The sequence below is a fragment of the Sycon ciliatum genome, chromosome 10, assembly GCF_964019385.1.
Source record: "Sycon ciliatum chromosome 10, ocSycCili1.1, whole genome shotgun sequence".
Taxonomy (NCBI): domain Eukaryota; kingdom Metazoa; phylum Porifera; class Calcarea; order Leucosolenida; family Sycettidae; genus Sycon; species Sycon ciliatum.
In genome coordinates, this window is record NC_088652.1 from 25867595 (window position 1) to 25891594 (window position 24000).

At 50.9% G+C, this 24000-nt stretch overlaps 1 protein-coding gene across 1 annotated transcript in view; it reads right to left on the bottom strand.

The window, feature by feature from the left end:
* Positions 1–24000, bottom strand: part of LOC135825709 (uncharacterized) — a 61334-nt gene that overhangs the window by 8325 nt on the left and 29009 nt on the right. Inside the window, exons 15-22 of the mRNA XM_065338328.1 lie at positions 23460–23531; positions 22652–22735; positions 16878–16949; positions 11779–11850; positions 11251–11322; positions 10874–10948; positions 10333–10404; positions 9549–9629 (exon numbers count right to left, since the gene is read on the bottom strand). Coding sequence (XP_065194400.1) covers positions 9549–9629; positions 10333–10404; positions 10874–10948; positions 11251–11322; positions 11779–11850; positions 16878–16949; positions 22652–22735; positions 23460–23531 — 600 coding nt within the window. The remainder of the gene's footprint in view (positions 1–9548; positions 9630–10332; positions 10405–10873; positions 10949–11250; positions 11323–11778; positions 11851–16877; positions 16950–22651; positions 22736–23459; positions 23532–24000) is intronic.

Sequence of the window (24000 nt, forward strand, 5' to 3'; positions counted from 1 at the left end):
TTCATGCAAAATCATGTGACTGAGAAGTCCTATTGATTTCCATGATCCCTTTCGCGCTTCGTGCAAGACACGAAGGGCCGTGCGCAAAAGAATGAGAGCTGAGTGCAGAAGAATGAGAGCTGAGTGCAGAAGAACGAGAGGCGTGCGCAAAAGAGCGGGAACCGTGCGCAAAATGAAGGCGCAAAAGGGAGGCATGGCAAGCGCGGTACAGCAACGCCGCGGTGACCCGCGAAGGGCCCGCCGGTGAAGTTCCCGGAAAAGGGCGCAATATACGGCACATCCCGCCGGAGTTAGGCTGTTCTATCACGTCGGATGAGCGGGCTCCCCGACGTGATCCATATAACTCACAATTTCTGCGGAGACGTAGGTGAGCGGGCTCCTTACGTCCCGATCCGGCCTTTTGCTCCGTTTGTGCTTCTTCTTCATAGTCATTTTCCGTTATTTGAACTTTTGATCTTTTGCTATTTTCTACCATGCCTGCGCTGTCAAACCTGTATTCTATGCCGCCTTCCAAGGACAATCACACCGTGCTTTGCACGAACCTCTCTCTCTCTCTCTCTTCGTCGTGTGCATAAAAAGAACAATGTCTCACCATAACTCTCATAATAACTCTCTCCCGGACTTGATTGATCTACTGAGACTCTCAGACTCCTTACCTGTCTTAGCTTCGTTGTCGAGTGTGAATCAAGGTGAGCAGAACACTAAGTTGGGTCGTCGATTTGGTTGGGTTGTGAGCGATCATGACAGGCAACGAACCTCGCAGGGATGCGACATTTGGTGCTGTGACCAGGATCCCAACTTCTGTGTTCTCTGCTTGACCTGGTTGTTACAGATGCCACCCAAGCGGAACAACCCCCCAACGGACAACCTACGCGAGCTACACGAGGCCCTCGGGCAATCGGCCGCAGCTCTCGAGGCCATGCGGCAGTTCAACTCAGCACGGGTGATCCGCCGTTTGCAACAAGGTCTTACACAGCTGCACTCAGCGATCAGGTCCCTCAACGCAGCAGTAGATCCATCGCGCAGTACATCGCCAGGGCCTCACCGGCAGAGGGATGGTGAACGGTTCCCCGGGGCCCTCTCCCAAACGACCATGCCGTGGGGAAGAGGGGTCCCCAGGACCGGTCGAACGAACAGCGTAGAGCGTCCGCGCTCGGTGCTGACGGCGACGGCGTCGGGGCGACGGCGTCGGGGCGGCTGCAAGCCAAACCGACCCATCATCCCACTAAGGACCGGCAGGTGAAGGCCACCGTGGCCGCAGCGGGAGAGGCGGCCCCAAAGCCGCCTCCTCCTGCTGTCGTGGCGGATCGGCAACAGCAGTTGCGGACGAGGGAAGCCGAACTGGCGACGGCCCAGGCTGAAGCCCTGGACGAGGCGAATCTAAAAGAAGCCGAGGAGAAGATGATGGAGGACTAATATTCTCATCTATCATCATAATTAATCCCGAACCGTGGCCAGATGGCACAAAAATCAAACTGCTCGTGTTCTGTGTGTGTGCTAAAAGAGAAGGGAGTTTTTACTTCCGTGTTCTTGTGGAAAATAGCATGCAGGGACATCAGGGGTTGAGGCGGGAATTCTTTGGGCAGCTGCATAATATTCGAATGCATAATGGGTGGCAGTAATACTAACACAGCAGAGAGGCGGGTAGGGAGTTCAATGGTGTACAACTAGTTACGCTCAAGCCAGACTAGTCGGCGACAGTCAGTACGGGACGGAGTTAGTGTAATCTCTACATATGATTTCTGTATGCGCACACGGCCTAAAAAGCACGTGCGCCAGCAGGGGGGGGGGGGGGGGGGGTGGGGGGGGGGGGGGGGTGGTACTACACGCACAGGAAGGAGTCCAGTAGGGTGGCTGAGCCAGGTGATTGTCAGCAGCAGCCCCCGGAACTAAATAGAGCTCAAGTACTAGTGCGTACCTGTACTTCTGACCTAGCGCCAGTATCGGCGGTAGTGCGTACGCACCCTGTGATCCGTGACAGGCAACGCACCTCACAGGGATGTGACATTTGGTGCTATGACCAGGATAAAAGGTGCGTGCAGACCCGGCTGGGTGTTCAATGTGGGCTATGCATGCGCATTTGACCAATTCTAGCCTCAAAATTAATGGAAAACAATCGCTTTTCCAGCTTCTTCACTTTGGTTAGAACTAATGACTAGCTAGATCTTTGTCAGAAAAAAGTTCTCAAAATGAAATGCCTTCAGGGCCCATTTCTTAGTGGAAATAGCAGTAAACACAATAGGGTCCTGCACATTCAACACCCAACCGGGTCTACGGGATTCTACGGGATTTCGTACATCTGTACAACGTGCATAAGGCATATTTCAGAGCTAGCTAGAATAAAACACCTTTTCATCCGCTTGTCCCTGTTGTAATGAAGAAAATAGCAAGTCTACCCGTTAGGTGTGCACAAGATCTCGGTTTCTCGTCACTGTGAGCCTGTTCGCAAGATTAGAACGTTACTAAGGTGATACCAGCTCTTTTAACCTCGCACCCAGTCACCTCGAGTTTCCTTGTCTAGCATCAGTAACCAACGGCAACAGGAAGAGAGGGGAGAGGATACTATAAGTGTACAAATATTCCTCTCATTCAAATTTCGGCCTCCCATGGCTAAAACCCATTTCGGCTCATTCAAATTTCGGCCTCCCATGGCTAAAACCCATTTCGGCTCATTCAAATTTCGGCCTCCCATGGCTAAAACCCATTTCGGCTCATTCAAATTTCGGCCTCCCATGGCTAAAACCCATTTCGGCTCATTCAAATTTCGGCCTCCCAGGGCTAAAACCCATTTCGGCTCATTCAAATTTCGGCCTCCCAGGGCTAAAACCCATTTCGGCCCATTCAAATTTCGGCCTCCCCGGGCTAAAACACATTTCGGCCCATTCAAATTTCGGCCTCCCAGGGCTAAAACCCATTTCGGCCGCATCAAATTTCGGCCTCCCCGGGCTAAAACACATTTCGGCCGCATCAAATTTTCGGCCTGTACTGCTGCTGCCTGTATACACTGTCACACTGAACCTTGCGAAGCAAAATTTCAGCCGCAACAAATTTTCGGCCAAACATGACCAGGCTGAAAATATAGCCGAAAATGAATACGCGCCGAATATTTGTTGACTTACAGCACAATGGTGCTTGAAGCGGTACGCCCACAGCCTACCATCAAGAGTAGATAAACAAGAGTGTGCAACTCCGGATCTCTCCTGCACAATCTGCAGATACCCCCGCCCACGGCGGAATGTTTTGTTGACGTCACCTTTTTTCAGAGAAACGCGCATTTTGCCGCAGAGCAGTGGGAGAGCACGTGCTGGGCACCGACCTTGTAGTGCAGAGCCCGGCCAAGAACACGAGGGAAAACTGAAGTAGAATAGTTCGCCTCTCTCTCTCCACAAGTATTTGATACCATACTGCACGTTTATTTATTGCTTCAAGTTATAGATTTTGAATTTGTACGTCGTGTTCTTCGTTTTGAGACTTTGCTTACCGTTCTGTTCTGTTATCCATATTCTGCATTCTCCGCGCCTGCTCTGTTCCTTTCTTCTCTTGCTATTATCATGTTTCCTTTCCTCTCTGACTCACACTGACTGTCAATTTGTCTAGTTTCAAATTGTTTCATCGTCTGCCAGATCGCAGAGGTTGTTTCCTGCATCGTAGCTCACGGTTACTTTTCGAACACATTTTTGCGTAGGCATTTTCACGAGTTGTGTTGACGTCATGCCCTATCAGCTACGCGTCATTATTGCGAGCATGCGCATTGCTTTTGCCTTCTGCCTTATTTGCATGCTGCGCTTGCTGCAAAGGTTAGCGTCCCCACGCTTGCTGGCCGAAGCCCCATTGACCGCGCCGCGTGCGTACTCGCACACGTCAGCCGGGCTTCTCCACGTCGCCTTGCCCCGCCCCCGCCGGTTCCGTGGAGTTCCGGTTTTATTTCTCCTTGTTGATTAGCTCTCCCAAGATTGAGTTGTTGTTTTCTATATCCTTACCTAATTAATTCAATTCCAAGTATCAGTCCTTTTATTTACACTACTGTCGGAGTCCGCCGTTGTAAGTGCTGTGTGCATGTGCGGAGTAGTAGTGGTGAATAATTGTTGTGCGTGCGTTACACAACAGAGTGGTGCCGAAACCCGCCTTGGATTTGAGGATCGTTGGGTCGTTCGTGTTGTAGTGTTCACCTGTGTTGGTGCGTTTGTGGCAGTGGTCGGTGCCCGTGCTTGTTTCCCGCAAGCTGTTCTACTAGCGTTTAGTATCGTTATTCGTAGTGTGTTCTGTTCAGTATGAGTCTCAAGCTGGACAATTTCCTTCGTCCCTTCAAGGGCAAGGGGGACGATTTCAATGCATTTCGCTCGAAATTTGGTGTGTTGGCCAAAATATCAAAATGGACGTCGGATGACGACAAGATGAAACACCTTCCGCTCTTTCTGGACGGCGACGCGTTTCTTGTGTATGATCGATTGTCGGACACCGACAAGGCAGATCCGGATGTTGTGTTCGGCAAGTTGTCATCTGCGTTCGCCGTGACGAAGTCGCAGGCATACGACCTGTTTGTACAGCGTAAGCTGAAACCCGATGAGTCGGTGGACGCGTACGTCGCCGATCTGCAGCGGTTGCTGGGCCTGTCTGGTCACAGCGCGACTGATGATGAGGATACTGTCGTGATAGAACAGTTCATCAGTGGGTTACCCGTAGAATTTATCCAGCCCCTGCGCATGGCCACTGCTGGGAAAAAATTGAAAGTGTCCGAGTGCGTGGAGCAGGTACGTGCTCTACAAGCTACGCATGCTGATTGTACACGCAGTCCGATGGTGGTCGCCAGTGCTGCACCTGGAGGTAATGGAGGTGCGTCCCGCAGCGTATTTTGCCACCAGTGCCACGAGCCTGGACATATTCAGCGGAACTGTCCTCGCCGAAAGAGGCACCATGATCGGCATGGCGGTGGAGAACGAACATGCTTCTTCTGCGACAAGCCTGGCCATGTCAAGTCTACGTGCCCGGAGCGCAAAGCTTGGATGGCGGCTTCCGCTGGCAAATCTGCTGCCGGGGTGTCAAAAGCTGACAAGAAAGCCCCAGTCCTGTGCATTTCAAGTGCCTCTGGTCCTGGCACCCTCCCGAGAATGCATGCGGACGTACGTCGTTGTGGTGTCAAGTGTAACTGGGAACGTGTCACCGCTGTTATTGACAGTGGGTCAACCCATACACTGATCTCTGCTAGCTGCACCTCAGTACTGCCCGCCAACTGCCCGGTCGATCGCACGTCGAATGTGCTCGTTGCCTTGGATGGCCAACCATTGCCTGTCGTTGGGACTGTTCGCCTGACGCTGAAACGTACTGACGGCCCAGTCCATCTCTCACCAATCGAGGTTACAACCACTGTCGTCAAGAGTTTGGATGCTGTGGATGCCTCCGTGCTAATCGGGACAGACCTCATTGCTGCAGCTGGTGGTCTCAGCCTACAGTATGACGATGACAACTTATTGTGTGGTGTCCGTTTCGGTCAGGCCGTGACTGCAGCTGTTCCAGGTACTCCTCCGATGGTGCATCCTTCTCCGTATGTGTCCGTAAGTTCTGATGGTGACGACACTGTATTGCATACGGATGATGGTGAGGCCAGATGGCGCGCAGACAAGCAGTACTGGGAGGTGAAATGGTCCTGGAAAGATGATGTTGCACCCAGCGAGCCTGTCGGCCATGGCATCGGCGAGTATTCTCGCTCCAAGCTGACACCAGACCAAGAGGGTCTTTTCCAGGCCGAGGTTCAGAAGTGGCTGGATAGTGATTTCCTCGTTCCCCATGATCGGGAACTTCATGGTGACCCTGTGGCTGTTCTACCCTTGCTGGCTCAAGTACAGGAGCACAAGGGCACCACACCGGTCAGACCGTGTCTGGACTATCGTCTCCTGAACCGCCGTCTTACTTCGCAGCCTGGTCGCGATGCTCCTGTGTGTGAGGAGGCCCTCCGACGCTGGCGAAGTGATGGCCGCCCTGAAGAGTACTGTTTGCTTGATATCCGCAAGGCGTATCTACAAGTTCGTGTCGCTCCGGACTTGCTGAAGTTCCAGACAGTGATGTGGAACGGCCGTGTCTACACTATGACTCGGATGGGCTTTGGCCTCAATGTCGCCCCGAAGTTGCTGACGATGATTGTCCAATGGGTCACGCGCGACTTTGCAGGCGTCGATAGTTACATCGACGATATCCGCACGCCCATTGCATGCCGTGATGCACTCGCTACTCGTTTAGCCGAATTTGGTCTCCCGACGAAACCTGCCGAGCCACTCATCACTGCTCGTGTTCTTGGTCTGCAGCTCGCTCAGGACGACAATGGCATCGTTAACTGGTCGCGCCGCGCTGGTGTCGATCTACAGCTGCCTCGGCCTGCTACCAAGCGCTCGTTATTTAGCTGGTGTGGTCGTTTGACGGGCCATGTTCCTATCTGTAACTGGCTCCGTCCCGCTTGCAGCTTCATCAAGCGCCTGATTGGTGCGAGCACCGCCTGGGACGACCCGGTCCCCGATAATGTGTTGCGGCTCTGCACGGAGGTTGAAACCAAGCTGCAACAGCATGGTGACCCTGCACGTGGTCGGTGGTGGACGAGCCCTGACGGTGGTTCTGACTGTGCTGTGTATGTCGATGCATCTGATGTTGGCCTGGGTGTAGTCGTGTCCGTTGATGGCCAAGTGATGGAAGATCGCTCGTGGCTACGTCCGAAAGACGACAAGCGACATATCAATGTCGTTGAGCTGGAGGCTGCAATCAAGGGCCTTTCTCTCGCCGTGGCCTGGAAATTCTCTTCTGTCCGTCTGGTCACCGACTCGAAAACATCAGCTGCCTGGCTCCGTGATGTCGTCAACAATGTGCGCCGTGTGAAGACAAGCGGCCTGTATGATGTCCTGGTTCAACGCCGCCTGCAGATCATTGCTGACCTGATTGTCAGCGCACAGCTCCGTGTCACCATCGAGTGGGTAGCATCTGCCGCCAACCCTGCTGACGTCCTGACTCGAGTCCCTGCTACGTGGATCCAGCTGAGTAAGAAGTTGACCGCTACTGCTGATGCACCTGCCAGTGTTAGTGCTGCCGTGACAACTCCGGTTGCCACCATTGTTGGTCCTGTGCTGTTGACTGACATTACTTCTGCTCAGAGTACTGACCAACTGATTCAGACTGTGATCACTCAACTCGAGCAGGATCTGCCTGTTGCTCGTGAGTACAGCAAGGTGAGACCCCAGTTAGTGGTCTGTGATGGTGTTCTGTTTCGCAGTGTGAAGTTGCCTGTTGACGGCCTTGTGCTAGTGCCTGTCATTCCAGTCTCGGTTATCTCTCCTGTGCTGTCTGCCGCTCATGTCAATTCTGGCCATGGTTCGTGGTCCACGATGTATAGCTTGCTGCGCTGTCGCTGCTTCTTCCCTGGCATGGGTAGTGCATGCGAGGAGTTTGTTGCCAATTGCGCTGATTGCCGTGCTGCCAGTCCTCTGCGGGGACCTGCTGCTGCTGCCTCTCGACCCGATATCCCCGGTCGTCTGTGGGGCGAGGTCACTATCGACACTCTTGAACTTGGTCTCGACAAGAGTGCGACTCATCATTGTGTCTTGGTTTGTGTCGACTCATTTACGAAGTGGGTTGAAGTCATCCCTCTGCGTCGTCATGATGCCGTGTCTGTTGCCGCTGCTTTCGCTGGTGTATGCAAGCTCTGGGGTGCCCCCGACATTGTCCGCATGGATAACGGCACGGAATTTCGTAATGCCATTGTGGAGTCGTTGTTCAGTCTCATGGGTGTCCATGTGCGTACCGGTGCTGTTCGTCACCCTCAATCGCAGGGCTCTGCTGAGCGTGCCAATCGTACTCTGCTCGGCCTCATCCGGAAAGTCCTCGATGGCTCTTCGGACTGGAGGGGTGAATTGGATATGCTCCTGTTTTTCTATCGCAATCGACCTCACAGTGCCACTCGCCTGTCGCCGATGGAAGCCATAGTGGGCTGGAAACCCCCTCACTTCATTATTGCCGACACCGCCGAAGCGTGTAGCCTCAGTGACTGGGCCACGAAACATGCAAAGCGGTCTGCTCGGATTCGTGATCTGATCGATGCTGAGCTCTCGGCGAGCGACTTCGTCGAAGAAGAAGAGTCACACTGTCCCTATGCTGTTGGTGATCACGTGATGTTGCAGCGCCCAGATCGCCATCAGAAGCGCCTTGCACCCTATGAGCGTGGCTGGAAAGTGAAAGCAATCGTAAGTCCAATGACTGTGGTGATTGAAAAGCCAGGTTCGGACAACCGCCGAGTGTCCGAGAAGGTTATCAACATTGCCTTGTTGAAGAAGGATCTTCCCGATGCTGCCGATGTAGCTGCCACAGAGGCTAGCCTGAATAGTGACGAGGAAGATGACAATGGTATTGGTGTCACCATTGATGTTGCTCCAACTGGCGGATATGCGCTACGACCTCGTGGCCAGCTCCAGGCGCCAGCACGTTACCGTGAGTGAGTATGACTATGGTATCAGGGGGAGAGGTGAAGTAGAATAGTTCGCCTCTCTCTCTCCACAAGTATTTGATACCATACTGCACGTTTATTTATTGCTTCAAGTTATAGATTTTGAATTTGTACGTCGTGTTCTTCGTTTTGAGACTTTGCTTACCGTTCTGTTCTGTTATCCATATTCTGCATTCTCCGCGCCTGCTCTGTTCCTTTCTTCTCTTGCTATTATCATGTTTCCTTTCCTCTCTGACTCACACTGACTGTCAATTTGTCTAGTTTCAAATTGTTTCATCGTCTGCCAGATCGCAGAGGTTGTTTCCTGCATCGTAGCTCACGGTTACTTTTCGAACACATTTTTGCGTAGGCATTTTCACGAGTTGTGTTGACGTCATGCCCTATCAGCTACGCGTCATTATTGCGAGCATGCGCATTGCTTTTGCCTTCTGCCTTATTTGCATGCTGCGCTTGCTGCAAAGGTTAGCGTCCCCACGCTTGCTGGCCGAAGCCCCATTGACCGCGCCGCGTGCGTACTCGCACACGTCAGCCGGGCTTCTCCACGTCGCCTTGCCCCGCCCCCGCCGGTTCCGTGGAGTTCCGGTTTTATTCTCCTTGTTGATTAGCTCTCCCAAGATTGAGTTGTTGTTTTCTATATCCTTACCTAATTAATTCAATTCCAAGTATCAGTCCTTTTATTTACACTACTGTCGGAGTCCGCCGTTGTGAGTGCTGTGTGCATGTGCGGAGTAGTAGTGGTGAATAATTGTTGTGCGTGCGTTACACAACAAAACTTTCCGAAAGACTCGCAGCGTGTGCGTCGTCGAAAAGATTACGTCAACAAAACATTCCGCCGTGGGTCTACCCATCCGCGAGTTGCACACTCTTGTTTATCTACTCTTGCTACCATGCATTCCTACGGTGTACGATTTAGGTGTACACTTATTACGTGTGATAAAGTCGACATAATACAATGGCATAGTCACGAGGTGGGAGTTTTCAAGAGGGGGGGGGGGGGGGTGCAGCTCTACTTCAAGTTGAATGGAGCTTAGCATAAAGTGCACTATGTACGAATGCAATCTTGACTTACAGAACCACTCTCGACACGTTGGGTTGCGATGACAAGAAGCCTTCGGGTAGCTCCATGCCAAGAGCGTTATTCAATAGTGTGCTGTCATGCAAGCAAGAACAAATGCACGCACGCACACCCGTGCACGCACACGAACACACACCCGTGCACGCACACGAACACACACACACACACACACACACACACACACACACACACACACGTACATGCATGTATGTATGTATTTGCAGAGGACGTTTCCCACTTCCTTTGAATTTGTGAGCAACAATATTTAATTCTGTTGCCAGCGCGCTCTTCACTTCCGAAAACTCACGTCATTTCAGCACGCGCAGCGTAAACTCTCCACACAACTCCAACACGGTCAAATTCAACGCACGTTTTTTCTCACGTTCGAAATTGAAAAAACTTGAAGCGTAAACTCTCTAATTAGAAAATTTTATCCCATTCCCATTTCAATTAATGTCATCACAATTTTACAAATGATATTTGCCATGATGTCATCAAGATATGCGATGATGTCATTAATTTCACAGAACTTGCACCGTAGACACAGTGAAGACTCGTGCGGTAAAACCTGTCCAGGCGACCACTCGGATAAGGCGACCATCTGTCCTAGAGGACCACTACATCCAGGACCAAGGGATGCTACTTCCAGTCAATTGACCTGGATAAGGAGACCACCTGGTAACAGGGACCACATTTTTGAAGGTCCCTTGAGCGGTGGTCGTCTTAGACAGGTGTCACTGTATTAGCAGTGCGTAGCAGGCAGACACGCTGAACTTACACATATCGGAGGTTCTGTGCGCCGTCAAACAAACCGGTCGGGATGCTGTTAAGGCGCGACCCAATCAGGGAGCTGTCGCGCATACCACAACAAGCAATCAAAATGCAAGAAAGGGTTGTTCTCCGTGTGTACTGATAAAGCGAGAAGGGAAAACACACGCAAAGGATGGGGAGGGGAGGAGGTGAGAGAGAGGAGGGAAGGGGGAGGTAAGGGTGGCAACCAGGCAATGCATAAGAATACCACAGTCTCTAAGGGAGACAAGAAGACAAGAGGAGTGGTGAGAGAGGAGGGAAGGGGCAAGTAAGGGTGGCAACCAGGCAATGCACAAGAAGACAAGAGGAGGTGAGAGAGAGGAGGGAAGGGGGGAAGTAAGGGTGGCAACCAGGCAATGCATAAGAATACCACAGTCTCTGAAAGGGAGCAGTTTCCTCGGAGACAAGAATGCAAAACACCAAGAAGAAGAACACACTTCAGGCTCTTGCACAACATGTTGAAAGTTTAAAAGGAAGTTTTACATTCTCTAAACCTTGCCTTCACTTACAAGTTTGATAGCTTCTTGGTGTAGCTGAACAGAGTGGCGACGATTGGCTGGCTGATGGGGTTGTCCGCAATATACCTAACATGCAATGGAAAGCAGGACGAGATACACATACCGTAATGTCGCGTATAAAAGCAGGTGCTTACGGCCGTATAATCCAATGTCAGTGCTAGGTTTCTATTCAAACCACGTATCTCTATGTACATGTATGTCAACACTAAACCAGGCGTATGCGCTGACAGGGTATCTTAAAAATCAGGATTGTATTCAAAACAGGCTTTTATACAAGACACTACAGTATCCGTGAACACAATCTTGGACACGCTAAACAGCGCATCCAGAACACGAGCCGCTGTAATAAGAATACTATTTTAGCTTACATCGTTTGCAGCTCCGTGTTGCTGTAGAGCAGCTCTGCAGGCAAGGTGTGAATAAGTGTGCTCTGGATCCGTCTGCAGAGTACACACCATCAAACACACACATACACCATAACATACACACATCCACACAGATATACACTCACATCATAACACACGCATGTGCAAGCATATACACACACACACACGCGTACGGGTGTGCATGTGTGCGCGCGCACACACACACACACATGCACACACACACACACACACACACGCGCGCGCGCGCGCACACATGCACACACACACACACACACACACACACACACACACACACACGCGCATACACAGTGACGCAGTCAACCAACATTTCTCAAGCGTGTCAATTGCACTACCCTTTGGTTGCTACAGTGTTCTCTGGCAGTACGCCCTTCCCCTGCCCTCCCCCCCCCCCCACCCTCCCTCCCCCTTGGTATTGAGTACTCTTTAGGTCAGCACACTGGGTGACAGTGACGCATGCAGTCCAGTATGCTGATACCCGCAGTAACTTACAAATGAGAAAGAAGGCTGGTGTGGGCGAAGAGCTTGTCAGGCAGCTCCACGGTGGACGTCTTGTTCAGAGTACTGGAACAAACACACAGTTTAGCATCAGAGTTAGCAGGAAAAACAAATGGCATCCTACATTGGTGCCACTCTAAAAAGCCGGGTAGGGGGGGGGGGGGGAGGAAGGGGCGTCTCCCGGGAAAAGTTTAGGAAAACGGAAAACTGGGCCCAAGTAGTGCATATTTTGTTGCTTCAAAATCACAGCGGCTTTTGGCCACACTCGCGAGACCGGTTCCGACGCTCTCTAGTTACAGATCTGGGTGATGTGATGGGGTTACATGTTCCCGACAGATCATACACAAAGTATGAAGGGCTATGGAAGGGCTATGGAAGGGCTATGGAAGGGCTATGGAAGGGTTATGGAAGGGCTATGGAAGGGCTATGGAAGGGCTATGGAAGGGTTATGGAAGGGCTATGGAAGGGCTATGGAAGGGCTATGGAAGGGCTTTGGAAGGGCTATGGAAGGGCTATGGAAGGGCTATGGAAGGGCCATGGAAGGGCTATGGAAAAGTATGTAGCATTATAGTAATAATGCAGATTAATGGGTGCACGCGGCTGCTTCGTGCTACCACTCAAACGATGCTGCTATGAACGTGCGCTGTACGTGCTCACATGGTACGAGGTGATTCGTAATTTTTTAACATTGAGTCATTTCTTAACAAATCGGTAAAATATCTCATTGCAAGCACCTGCAAAAAGTCACGTCAAATTTCTTTTTGCCATTGCCATTGCCAATGTTCTGTCAAGTTCGCCTCCAAAATTGAGACTGATATTCCTTCAGGAAGTGACATTGCAAGAGCTTTCAGTCTGCATGTGCGCGATGTTTACGGTAAAATAGAGTATAAGAGAGTCATAGCCGCTGGTTTCAACCTCGAGTGACAACATATTTAGCTGAATAGGAAGCATATGATAGCTACATACTGGAAACGACGCCTGGGAAGGAGGAATGTCGGTGTGTTGGCCCTACTAATGGCCAAACATTGGCAATCACTGAATTTGCTAACAGATGTTGATCACAATTACACATGAAATCAGGGTGATACACCTATTGCTATGTAAGCTTGAATGGCTTGTATTTGGATGAACATGATCTTGATCCAGTCTTGCTGGACCATCCTGAAGACGTAGGGTCTCCTTCTATTGAAAACTGACTTGAAATTGTGCTGCTAAGGCCTATTTTACCACGATGTTAAGAAATGACCACAACAAATAATATGCGGAAAAATTGCCATTTTTCAACTGCCACCTGCTTCCCAACACCAAGGATTATGTGAATGAGAATCCCAACATTGCAATCCAAGGACATCAGTATTACATTTTTAGAGGATGAAATGGAAAGATTCACACCTCGAACCCTACGGAAGGCTTTTTTACTTTCGTGTTAAATAATGACGAATCACCTCGTACTCTATGCATCGTGGCATTCTATGTGTCATACAACGTGACACTCAACGCGACATTCATTCATGCGCGACGCTCAACGTAGGCGGCATGCGTCGTAGGCACTCAACGTGTCATACTAAAGTTTGGCGTTCATGAGTGTCGCTCGCCTCCGATGTGGAAGGCGTGTGGCTGCGTTATGATGACGCTTGCTCGTAGCTTAACGTGGGTAGCATGCATCGTTGCATGTCTTGCTAGAGTTTGCTCTGCTATATATTTTCGATCCGTTCTCTGCGACAATCATTCTTCCTTGCTCGTAGTGTGTATTATATTTCGATTCGTTCTGTGAGCGGATCACTCTTGTCAGATCATTGTGTTTGCTCCGGCAGTGATCCCTCTCTTTACTCAGGGCCCTCGGTCGCCGTCCCTCGGACGCAGGCTCTTGTAGAAACTTGGCTCCGCCAACATTCTGCTTCGGCAGTGTCTACCCGGCCGACCCTGAATCCTCTCTCGTAGATACTTGGCTCCGCCAACATTCTGCTCCGGCAGTGTCTACGTATATCTCTTGTCTGACCTCTCTCTTGGCCCTGCCAAGATTCTGCTCCGGCAGTGACCCCTCTCTTTACTCAGGGCCCTCGGTCGCCGTCCCTCGGACGCAGACTCTTGTAGATACTTGGCTCCGCCAACATTCTGCTTCGGCAGTGTCTACCCGGCCGACCCTGAATCCTCTCTCGTAGATACTTGGCTCCGCCAACATTCTGCTCCGGCAGTGTCTACGTATTACTCTTGTCTGACCTCTCTCTTGGCCCTGCAAAGATCCTGCTCCGGCAGTGATCCCTCTCTTTACTCAGGGCCCTCGGTCGCCGTCAATCGGACGCAGACTCTTGTAGATACTTGGCTCCGCCAACATTCTGCTTCGGCAGTGTCTACCCGGCCGACCCTGAATCCTCTCTCGTAGATACTTGGCTCCGCCAACATTCTGCTCCGGCAGTGTCTACGTATTACTCTTGTCTGACCTCTCTCTTGGCCCTGCCAAGATCCTGCTCCGGCAGTGATCCCTCTCTTTACTCAGGGCCCTCGGTCACCGTCCCTCGGACGCAGACTCTTGTAGATACTTGGCTCCGCCAACATTCTGCTTCGGCAGTGTCTACCCGGCCGACCCTGAATCCTCTCTCGTAGATACTTGGCTCCGCCAACATTCTGCTCCGGCAGTGTCTACGTATATCTCTTGTCTGACCCCTCTCTTGGCCCTGCCAAGATCCTGCTCCGGCAGTGACCCCTCTCTTTACTCAGGGCCCTCGGTCGCCGTCCCTCGGACGCAGACTCTTGTAGATACTTGGCTCTGCCAACATTCTGCTTCGGCAGTGTCTACCCGGCCGACCCTGAATCCTCTCTCGTAGATACTTGGCTCCGCCAACATTCTGCTCCGGCAGTGTCTACGTATTACTTTCGTCTGACCTCTCTCTTGGCCCTGCCAAGATCCTGCTCCGGCAGTGACCCCTCTCTTTACTCAGGGCCCTCGGTCGCCGTCCCTCGGACGCAGACTCTTGTAGATACTTGGCTCCGCCAACATTCTGCTTCGGCAGTGTCTACCCGGCTGACCCTGAATTCTCTGTCTGTTTGTGTGTTTGTCTGTCTGTCTGTTTTGTGTCTGTTTGTCTGCTTTTCTGTCTGTTTCTGTGTCTATCTGCCTTTCTATTTCCTTGCCTCGTCTCCATATCAACGAGACATGAATCATTGCCACACTCAAGCAGTCGAAGGCCGAACGCTAGCAAGGCTGCTAATGTGACAGTGGCTACAGCGGGGCAACGTGCACGATTGCCACCGGCAATTCCAAGACGTTCCCAGGCAATTCCAAGACGTTCTCGGACACGTTCAGCTCCACCACCATCTCAACTACCCGTGGCTGGTGGTTACCCGCCAAGATCCTGCTCTGGCAGTGATCCCTCCTGCTCCGGCAGTGACCTCTCTCTGACCTCTCTCTTGGCTCCGCCAAGATCCTGCTCCGGCAGTGTCTATGTCTTTAATCCCGCTCACGGTTGCTTCGGTACGAGGCTTGCTGGCCACAATGGGCCATGCCCATTTCCGGCTACTCAGGGCTCTCGGTCTTCGTCCCCTGGACGTGACTATCCTCTTGGCTCCGCCAAGATCCTGCTCTCTCTGTAGCCTCTCACTTCGCTGGCCAGCACCCTCCTAACCGCAAGCTGCTGTGTGTTGTAGTTAATGTAGCATTATAGTAATAATGCAGATTAATGGCAGTGACCTCTCTCTGACCTCTCTCTTGGCTCCGCCAAGATCCTGCTCCGGCAGTGTCTATGTCTTTAATCCCGCTCACGGTTGCTTCGGTACGAGGCTTGCTGGCCACAATGGGCCATGCTCATTTCCGGCTACTCAGGGCTCTCGGTCTTCGTCCCTTGGACGTGACTATCCTTTTGGCCCCGCCAAGATCCTGCTCTCTCTGTAGCCTCTCACTTCGCTGGCCAGCACCCTCCTAACCGCAAGCTGCTGTGTGTTGTAGTTAATGTAGCATTATAGTAATAATGCAGATTAATGGGTGCACGCGGCTGCTTCGTGCTACCACTCAAACTATGCTGCTATGAACGTGCGCTGTACGTGCTCACATGGTACTCTATGCATCGTGGCATTCTATGTGTCATACAACGTGACACTCAACGCGACATTCATTCATGCGCGACGCTCAACGTAGGCGGCATGCGTCGTAGGCACTCAACGTGTCATACTAAAGTTTGGCGTTCATGAGTGTCGCTCGCCTCCGATGTGGAAGGCGTGTGGCTGCGTTATGATGACGCTTGCTCGTAGCTTAACGTGGGTAGCATGCATCGTTGCATGTCTTGCTAGAGTTTGCTCTGCTATATATTTTCGATCCGTTCTCTGCGACAATCATTCTTCCTTGCTCGTAGTGTGTATTATATTTCGATTCGTTCTGTGAGCGGATCACTCTTGTCAGATCATTGTGTTTCACCCACCCACCTCCCTTTTCTCATCTCTCATTTACTTTGATAAAGTAAATAAAGGGGTGTTGGCCATGCTCATTTCCGGCTACTCAGGGCTCTCGGTCTTCGTCCCTTGGAGGTGACTATCCTCTTGGCCCCGCCAAGATCCTGCTCTCTCTGTAGCCTCTCACTTCGCGGGCCAGCACCCTCCTAACCGCAAGCTGCTGTGTGTTGTAGTTAATGAAAGGCTATGATACGGCCGGACCAATCAAGACTGCTTCCACCGCTCCTGTCCATGCATTCGTCTTCATCGTCATACCGGCAGATCTACAGTGTTGCTCTATGAAATCCAGCCATGCCACTCAAGTATGCGCCGGCTGTTGCGCAGCCCCTAGACCTGCGAACACTGGGCCGCGAAATGATGCAAGGCGCAACTCGAGTGACGTGACTGGATTTCATTGAGCAGCACTGTAGAATATACAGGCATGGTACGGTGTCATGTGACCACCCCCTGGCTGGTGTGACTGTGGTACTAGGTATGATGACAGGCTGCACATCTCACAGGGAAGCGTGATAGACCGTGCGGCTCTGGTGCACAAGGCATGGTATGTCAACGCTGACAAACCTGCCTTGTCAGTGGAAACATTAGACACAAAGTTGAGTTGGCAAATGCAGACACTAGTCAGTCACACTGACCAATACATAGCTACTTACAAGGAGGATAAGTTTGGTGAAAAGTGGAACAGATCCACCGGCAATGTTGTCACTACACAGTTTGAGAGGTGACTGCGACAGTGCACAACACACACACGCACGCGCACGCACGCGCACGCACACGCACACGCACACGCACACCCCCCCCCCCCCCCCCCACACACACACACACACACACACACAGACCATAGCAGACAGGCAGACGAGCACAAGTGCATGGACGTGCAGTCGTGAGTGTGCACATGCGCGTGCATGCATGCACATGCACGCGCAGGCACTCACACAGGCACACATACATACGGACACACATGCACATGCATTCACACATGCACGCAAGCACACACGGACACACACGGACACACCAACATACACACATACATACACATACACACATTTCAGTCAACAGAGAGTGTGCCAAAGAGGCATGAACACCGTCAAACACACACATACACCATAACATACGTAACATCCGTATGCATTCTTTCTCATCTCGTCCCCGTTGTATACGCATTTTCTCGTCTTGTCTCCGTTGTATTTGTCCGGTTGCCGTCTTGTGTCCGTCGTATTTCCTCGTCTGCCGTCTTTGTCTCCCGTCCCGTTCGGGACTTGTTGTACTATTCACATGCACCTCTTTCGTCGCCCTCACCCCACTTTTCCCCCACTTTTTTCACGTCCCACAATATATTCTCTTGTCCTGTCTGGTGGGAGTTCAGTTCTCCAGTCACGTCCTGAAGTGAAATACAAGAAAAGCTCTGCTGTAATTGCAACATTACTTCTCCATCACTGCATCAGCTCAACTGCCACCACTGGACTGCCTTTTTACACTCTTTATATTGACGAATAAACAAGACCACGGAAAACGACGACATTTGGCGCCCAACAAATCTTACCCACGACCCTGAAGCTCATCGCCGTCAGCTCATATTGCTCTTTTCCTCGCCGTACCTCCGTATCATCCCTACAAATGACGTACTACAAACGTCCAGGCCCCGCATTGGCGCGCCTCCTCAGGTGAGCACCCGGTCTTGCTAGTTTGCTTTGTGTGTCGTTTCTTGTCCAAGCGTGCATTGTATTGAGTCCCGGCTTAGGTCCGTGGTCCCTTCGATAGTCCGTAGAGTGCATGTACCGTCGTTTTGTAGGCCTAGTTTCCAGTAGCCCCGGCCAGTACGTGCAATCTGTATTTCTTGAATCTTGACATCCTAGGCGTAGATCTCCTTGTTTTGTTGTAACTACTTGCCCTGGGTGAGAATGCCGTGTTGAGCAATTTTGAAATTTTGAAAAAGAAAAAAATTGTTTTGAGACTGAAAAAAAACCTGTTTCGTAACGCCATCCGAACGAGATCTCGTATTTGTGCTATACCTACAACTTCATTATGTCTCAGCCAACCCAGAGCAAGGTCACCGTTGAGGGCGCGGGCAAGTGGCTGATGCCCAAACCGTTTGCGGGCTCGTCTAGGGAGGAACTGCAGTCGTTCCTGAATGACTTTTTGCTATGCCTAGAGGCTAATGGCTATGTAACAGTTGCACAACCACACGATATAGTAGATGCTGAGTCCAGGGCTAAACTTGAGCTAATGGCCCGGGTAATCCTTTGTAAGAGCCTAACCGGCAGTGCCGCCTTAATGCTGCAGTCCCTGACCGCAGTCAAACGCCAAGATAGCGCAAACATAGAGCAGGCTTTGCAGGATCGGTTTGGGGACAAGGGGAAGGAACTTTTGCACCAGACCGAGCTCCAGGCTCGTAAACGGCGGGTGGGGGAAACATTGACGGAACTCGGGGACGCCATCCAGGTCTTAGTCGCAAAGGCCTATCCGGGGGCCCCCTCCACCATTGCTGACACAGTTTCGGTCAGGGCTTTTCTAGACGCATTGGACCCGGACATGCGACGACGGGTGGGGGACCACGAGCCGACAACCCTATTAAAAGCTGTCCAGAAAGCGGTAGTTCTGGAGACGCAAGATAGGCTGCACCCCACTAGCGAGCCGGTCTTCGTGGCGGCCGCGGCACCTAACGTAGAGTCGCGGCTCCACAGTCTCGAAAAATTGTGCGCAACTCAACCCGTCTCCTGGAGACTTAGTGTGAAACAAGGGGTGATCTGGGGTCCTACCAGAGGGGTAAGGGTCCCCGTTGTTACGAATGCGGGAAGTTGGGCAACATTAGGGCCGAGTGCCGGCAGCGGCGACCGCAGCCGCAAGGCCGCCAACAACCATTTCAAACTACGTGTTCCTGCCTGATGGTTGAACTTGTGAACAAGATCGACATTGTTTCGAATTTGTTGTGTACTTTGTCTTTGCTATTTTCGTTCTGTCTATTCTCTCACCTTTCTTCTCTCTCACGTCTTCTGTAGAACTGCTTTCCAGTCTGTCTCTCTCTTCTCTCTACTCTTCATCTCAAGAACGTTTCTCTTCTCCATTTCTTCGTTCTTGTGCTTCTCTAAACTTCTCTACTCTCTTTTCTCTTCGTTTGAATTTCCTTGAACATGACGTGAACATGTGTGCTTTGCGGATTTATGTAAATGATACCATGGATGTGTGTGACCCATTCCTCGCTTTGCCTTTGGGGGAAACCAATGATTTAGCAGCTTCGGCTGCGCCCGAGTGTCCGGACCTGTTGTCCCCGGCAACCGAGATGTAGAATGTCCTGCTAATGCTGCCTGTGTGTCTGATGCGTGTCATGTGTGTGTGATGTATGTGCCTTCGAGCATACACCGGCGGAAGCCCATCTCTGCACCTCCACCTGCCGCTCCACTGCCCTCCCCTCCGTCTATTCCGGTCGAGTCCGCGGATGCCCTCCCGGTGGGTGCTGTCACGGCCGTCACAGATGCTGTGTCTTTCTACATCCACCGCGCTGGCACCAGTCTCTTAGCGCCCGGTAAGTTAAGTACTGATGTGTGTAACTCTGTAGTATCCTGTCTAGTTGACACGGGGGCGGCCATCACATTGGTAAATTTTGCGGTGGTGCAGAAATTGCACGCAGAGCACTTATTGCGACCTGCATCGGAGTTGGGAGTGTCAGCACTATACACGGTGGGCGGGGGAACCTTAGATATGAAGGGCTGCTTACCCCTGACATTTCAGTTTGGACACATTTCGTCTACAGCACGGGTTTTGGCAGTCGCTGGGTTAACGGAGGAGTGTTTGTTGGGGGCCGACATCTTGGCAGCCCATGGTTTTTCGCTGCATCTAGATGGGTCACCGCGGTTAACGTTAGCAGGGCACACCGTCCCACTATCTAGGGGACGGGGGATATAGTGCCAGTGCATTCCGCCAGGTTCGGCGGTGACGTGCAAAGCACTTTATGGTTAGGGTTTTCGACCCTGTTGCTCCTGATAGCAAGTGTTTGCGGTTCAGCTCTGGTTTTAGTGTGCAAACTAACGTTGGCTTTTACTTTTGTAATTGCATTTATTGTCCGGGGTGGGGTCACGTGGCCTGTGTGTTCCCCTACCCCGGTGGTCTCCCCCAGCGTCTGCCCCCCCCCCCCCCCCCTGCTGCTCCACCGGAACTCTCCTATTTTATCTCCTTAGTGTCTCCTGTAGAAATTCCCCTGTGTTCATTATTGATTGCACCATATTTGCATGGCTGAGCCACATGTATGTGCGGGACTGCAGCACACACGCACGCACGCACGCACGCACGCACGCTCGCACGCACGCACACACACACACACACACACACACACAGTGCATTGCGCACAGCATTTTCCACTTTGCATACGCTACTCAATAAGCCTTTTGCGCGTTGTACAGATACACGAAATCCCGTAGAATCCCGTAGAACCTAATGGGTGTTGAATGTGCAGGACCCTATTGTGTTTTCTGCTATTTCCACTAAGAAATGGGCCCTGAAGGCATTTCAAACGAAAACCTTTTCTGACAAAGATCTAGCTAGTCATTAGTTCTAACCAAAGTGAAGAAGCTGGAAAAGAGATTGTTTGCCAATAATTACGAGGCTAAAATTGGTCAAATGCGCATGCATAGCACACAATGAACACCCAATCGGTTCTGTACACACCTACGCCCTAGTACTGAACTTCGTACATCTGTACAACGCGCAAAAGGCTTATGGCATGCGTGTACTCTGCACTTTTGCTATCTCCACCCTACAGCCTCCCATGAACCCATTAAACGCTGATGACGTCTATAGACGTCATTGAAAATGCCTCCCATGCGCGGGCTGACGTCTATAGACGTCATGGGATATAATTATAGTGATTTCCGGCAATTCCTTGTGTATAAAAGCACTGTTAGTCAGTTGGATCATGATCCTGCCTCTTGTATGATAACGATTACCGCTTGGTAGCACTATGCATCTTTCTTTCTTCTCTTTTGAGCGATCTTTCAGCTGCAACTGCACGCATTTAGCGTATTTCACACAATTTGAGCAAACTTGCGTCCCTTGTTGTGATGCGCTATTCTTTTTGGGGACTGCATCGATTCTGTCACCCTGTGGTTGATAGTCTTGGCAATCATTTCCAAAAAAATTAGTGTTGAAACGATCTCACCGGATACTCGTTAGCTCGCTCGCCAGAAACTCGGCTCGTTTGTGCGGCCAGTTCGTTTGCACTAACGAACACCGTACACCATACTCCGTACACATGGCAGTACATGTCGACCGGGGAGTCGTAAACTATTTTACGACTCCCTGGTCGATCGAGAGTCCAGTCCCGCGCAAAGTGAAAATCACTCGCAGTTACAGGTGACTGTATGCCTGCACGACACTTGAGTTGTTTCAGTTGTCGTTGCAGCTTTGGGGGACTCTACTGATGTCTTGTTCCGCATCTGCTGACCTGTCGCAGGATATGCTTCGGTCACCTCTCCATTCGAGTGAAAGTTACGCTCAGTCGTTTGGAAGTTTTCTCCCGCGATGCAGCGAAGACCAGGGCTACTTGCAATCTTTGCAAAACGGTCTATTCTTACAAAGGCTAATCGACAACGGCGCTGAAAGGACATCTCGACACCAAACAGCAGTCCGAAGTGAAGCAGCAGCAACCCCAAATGCCGGCGGTGATAATTGAACCAGCTGAAAAAAATTGAACTTAGGGTATGTTCGATTGGTAGGATCGTGATCCCGATCCACCGGATCCACTGGATTCGCACCCTTTCGATTGGTCGAATCCGGATCCGGATCCTTCGGATTTGGATCCGGTCAACCCACCTCGGGGAGCAGGGTTGACCGGATCCAACGGATCCAAATGTGACCTTTGTGCGTATATGGCGGGTAAAAATCATTTTTGTACACATTGTGGTACGCACACGTGGATGGAGATAGAGCTTGTTGACTTTTTGTACGACGCACGCGATGAGTACGACGTTCACCCTTTTGGGTGCCTTGTGAGCGCCATTTTCAACATGGCATCAATCAAGGTCCAATATAAAGTGTTCAGTTGAATCTGAAGGATCCGAGGGATCTGAGATCTGGATCCCGATCCCGATCCTTACCAATCGAACATGCCCTAATACTTCGAAAAAAATTATTCAAAAAATAATCATATTTGCCACATCAATGAGAAACTCGTTAGCTCGCTCGATAGCTTGCTCGTTAGTGGAGCTGATCGCTCGTTTGTTATAGATAAGCTCGTTTCAACACTAAAAAAATTTGAGGACCCCAGTTGCCAGAACCCTGGAGTTTCAGAACTTGCTATAGGCCCTGTTTTTAGCATTTATATGCAGAGTACCATAGGCAAGGCCCAGTAGCGCTGAATGGGTTAAAAAGGAACTCCCTTCAATATTGACTTTGTCTTTGGGGAATCCCCGAATGTAATAATAATACAACTTACAAAGAACGCAGTTCAGTGTTGTAGCGGAGTGCCTTGCTGGGAAATGAAAGACCGCTTGCACCGACCAGACAGTCCTGAATTGTGCTACAGACACGATGGCAGTGCAGTAAACAAACACAAATACAAACAAACATACACGCACGCACGCACACACACACACGCACGCACGCACGCACGCACGCACGCACGCACACACACACACAGACGTGCTCTCTCACACACACACACACACACACACACACACACACACGTGCACATACACACACATACACACACATACACACACACACACACACTCAGACTCAGACTCAGACATGCCCATCGCCGAAGCGATGATAGCGAACAACCATGTTACACACACACACACACACACACACACACACACACACACACACGTGCACACACACACACACACGTGCACACACACAAACACATAAACACACAATCATTGCATAATGAACCTTTTAAAAAGGTATATGCAAGCAGTTTTGAAAATACATCTACTGATTGACACACAATCATAATGATGATGGCTCCTGGCCGAAAATTTGATTGAGATAATTATTGTAATTTGCAGCGAAGAGACCACTTGGATTGAAGATGGTGTGTGTGTAAGGTTTTCCAGGTAATAAAAAGTCCTTCATTTCTGTTCTAAGGAGTCAAACACCAGATTCAATGTCGATGAATAGTGGATATGGAGGTGAAATCGTTCCTACACAGAAATTAATATAAGTGTGCAACACCCACCCACTCACCCACCCACCCAAAATGCATCTGAACACACACATGCACGCACACACAGACTTACAGGGTCGTCAGATTGCCGTAAGTAGAAAAAGTAGCGACGTTCAAAAGTCCCGCTCTGTACTTCTTGAAAGTCCTGTGTGAGAAGATTCATGACATCACACAGCAACCCGAGTATACACCTCAACTAGCGCTACTGAAGTACACGGTTGTGGGCAAAGAAATCAGACCCGCGAGTCCAAATAGTGCCGGGTTTGCATTTTCATTACGTCCTGCACAGTACAAAAATCCATCCCAGCGCTGCAGGGGCTGCATGAGCCCTGGCGCTGCTTTCGGCACGAGGGTTGGATTTCTTTGGCCACAACTTTACATGTACGCCAGAGAATACAGTAAGCAGATGCTAGGTTGAACTGCAAGCAACTGCATTCAGTCCAGCGGAGAGATAAATCCAGTGAGCTGGCATCTCTACAAAGGCCCGTACAAGTAGCTTGTGTTGCCACAAACACAATACAGTAAACCCTGTGACTAACGACCACCCCTTGGGGCCAGAGAAAGCGGTCTTTAGTGGCAGGTGGTCCTTAGTTAGAGGTTTGCAACCCACAACC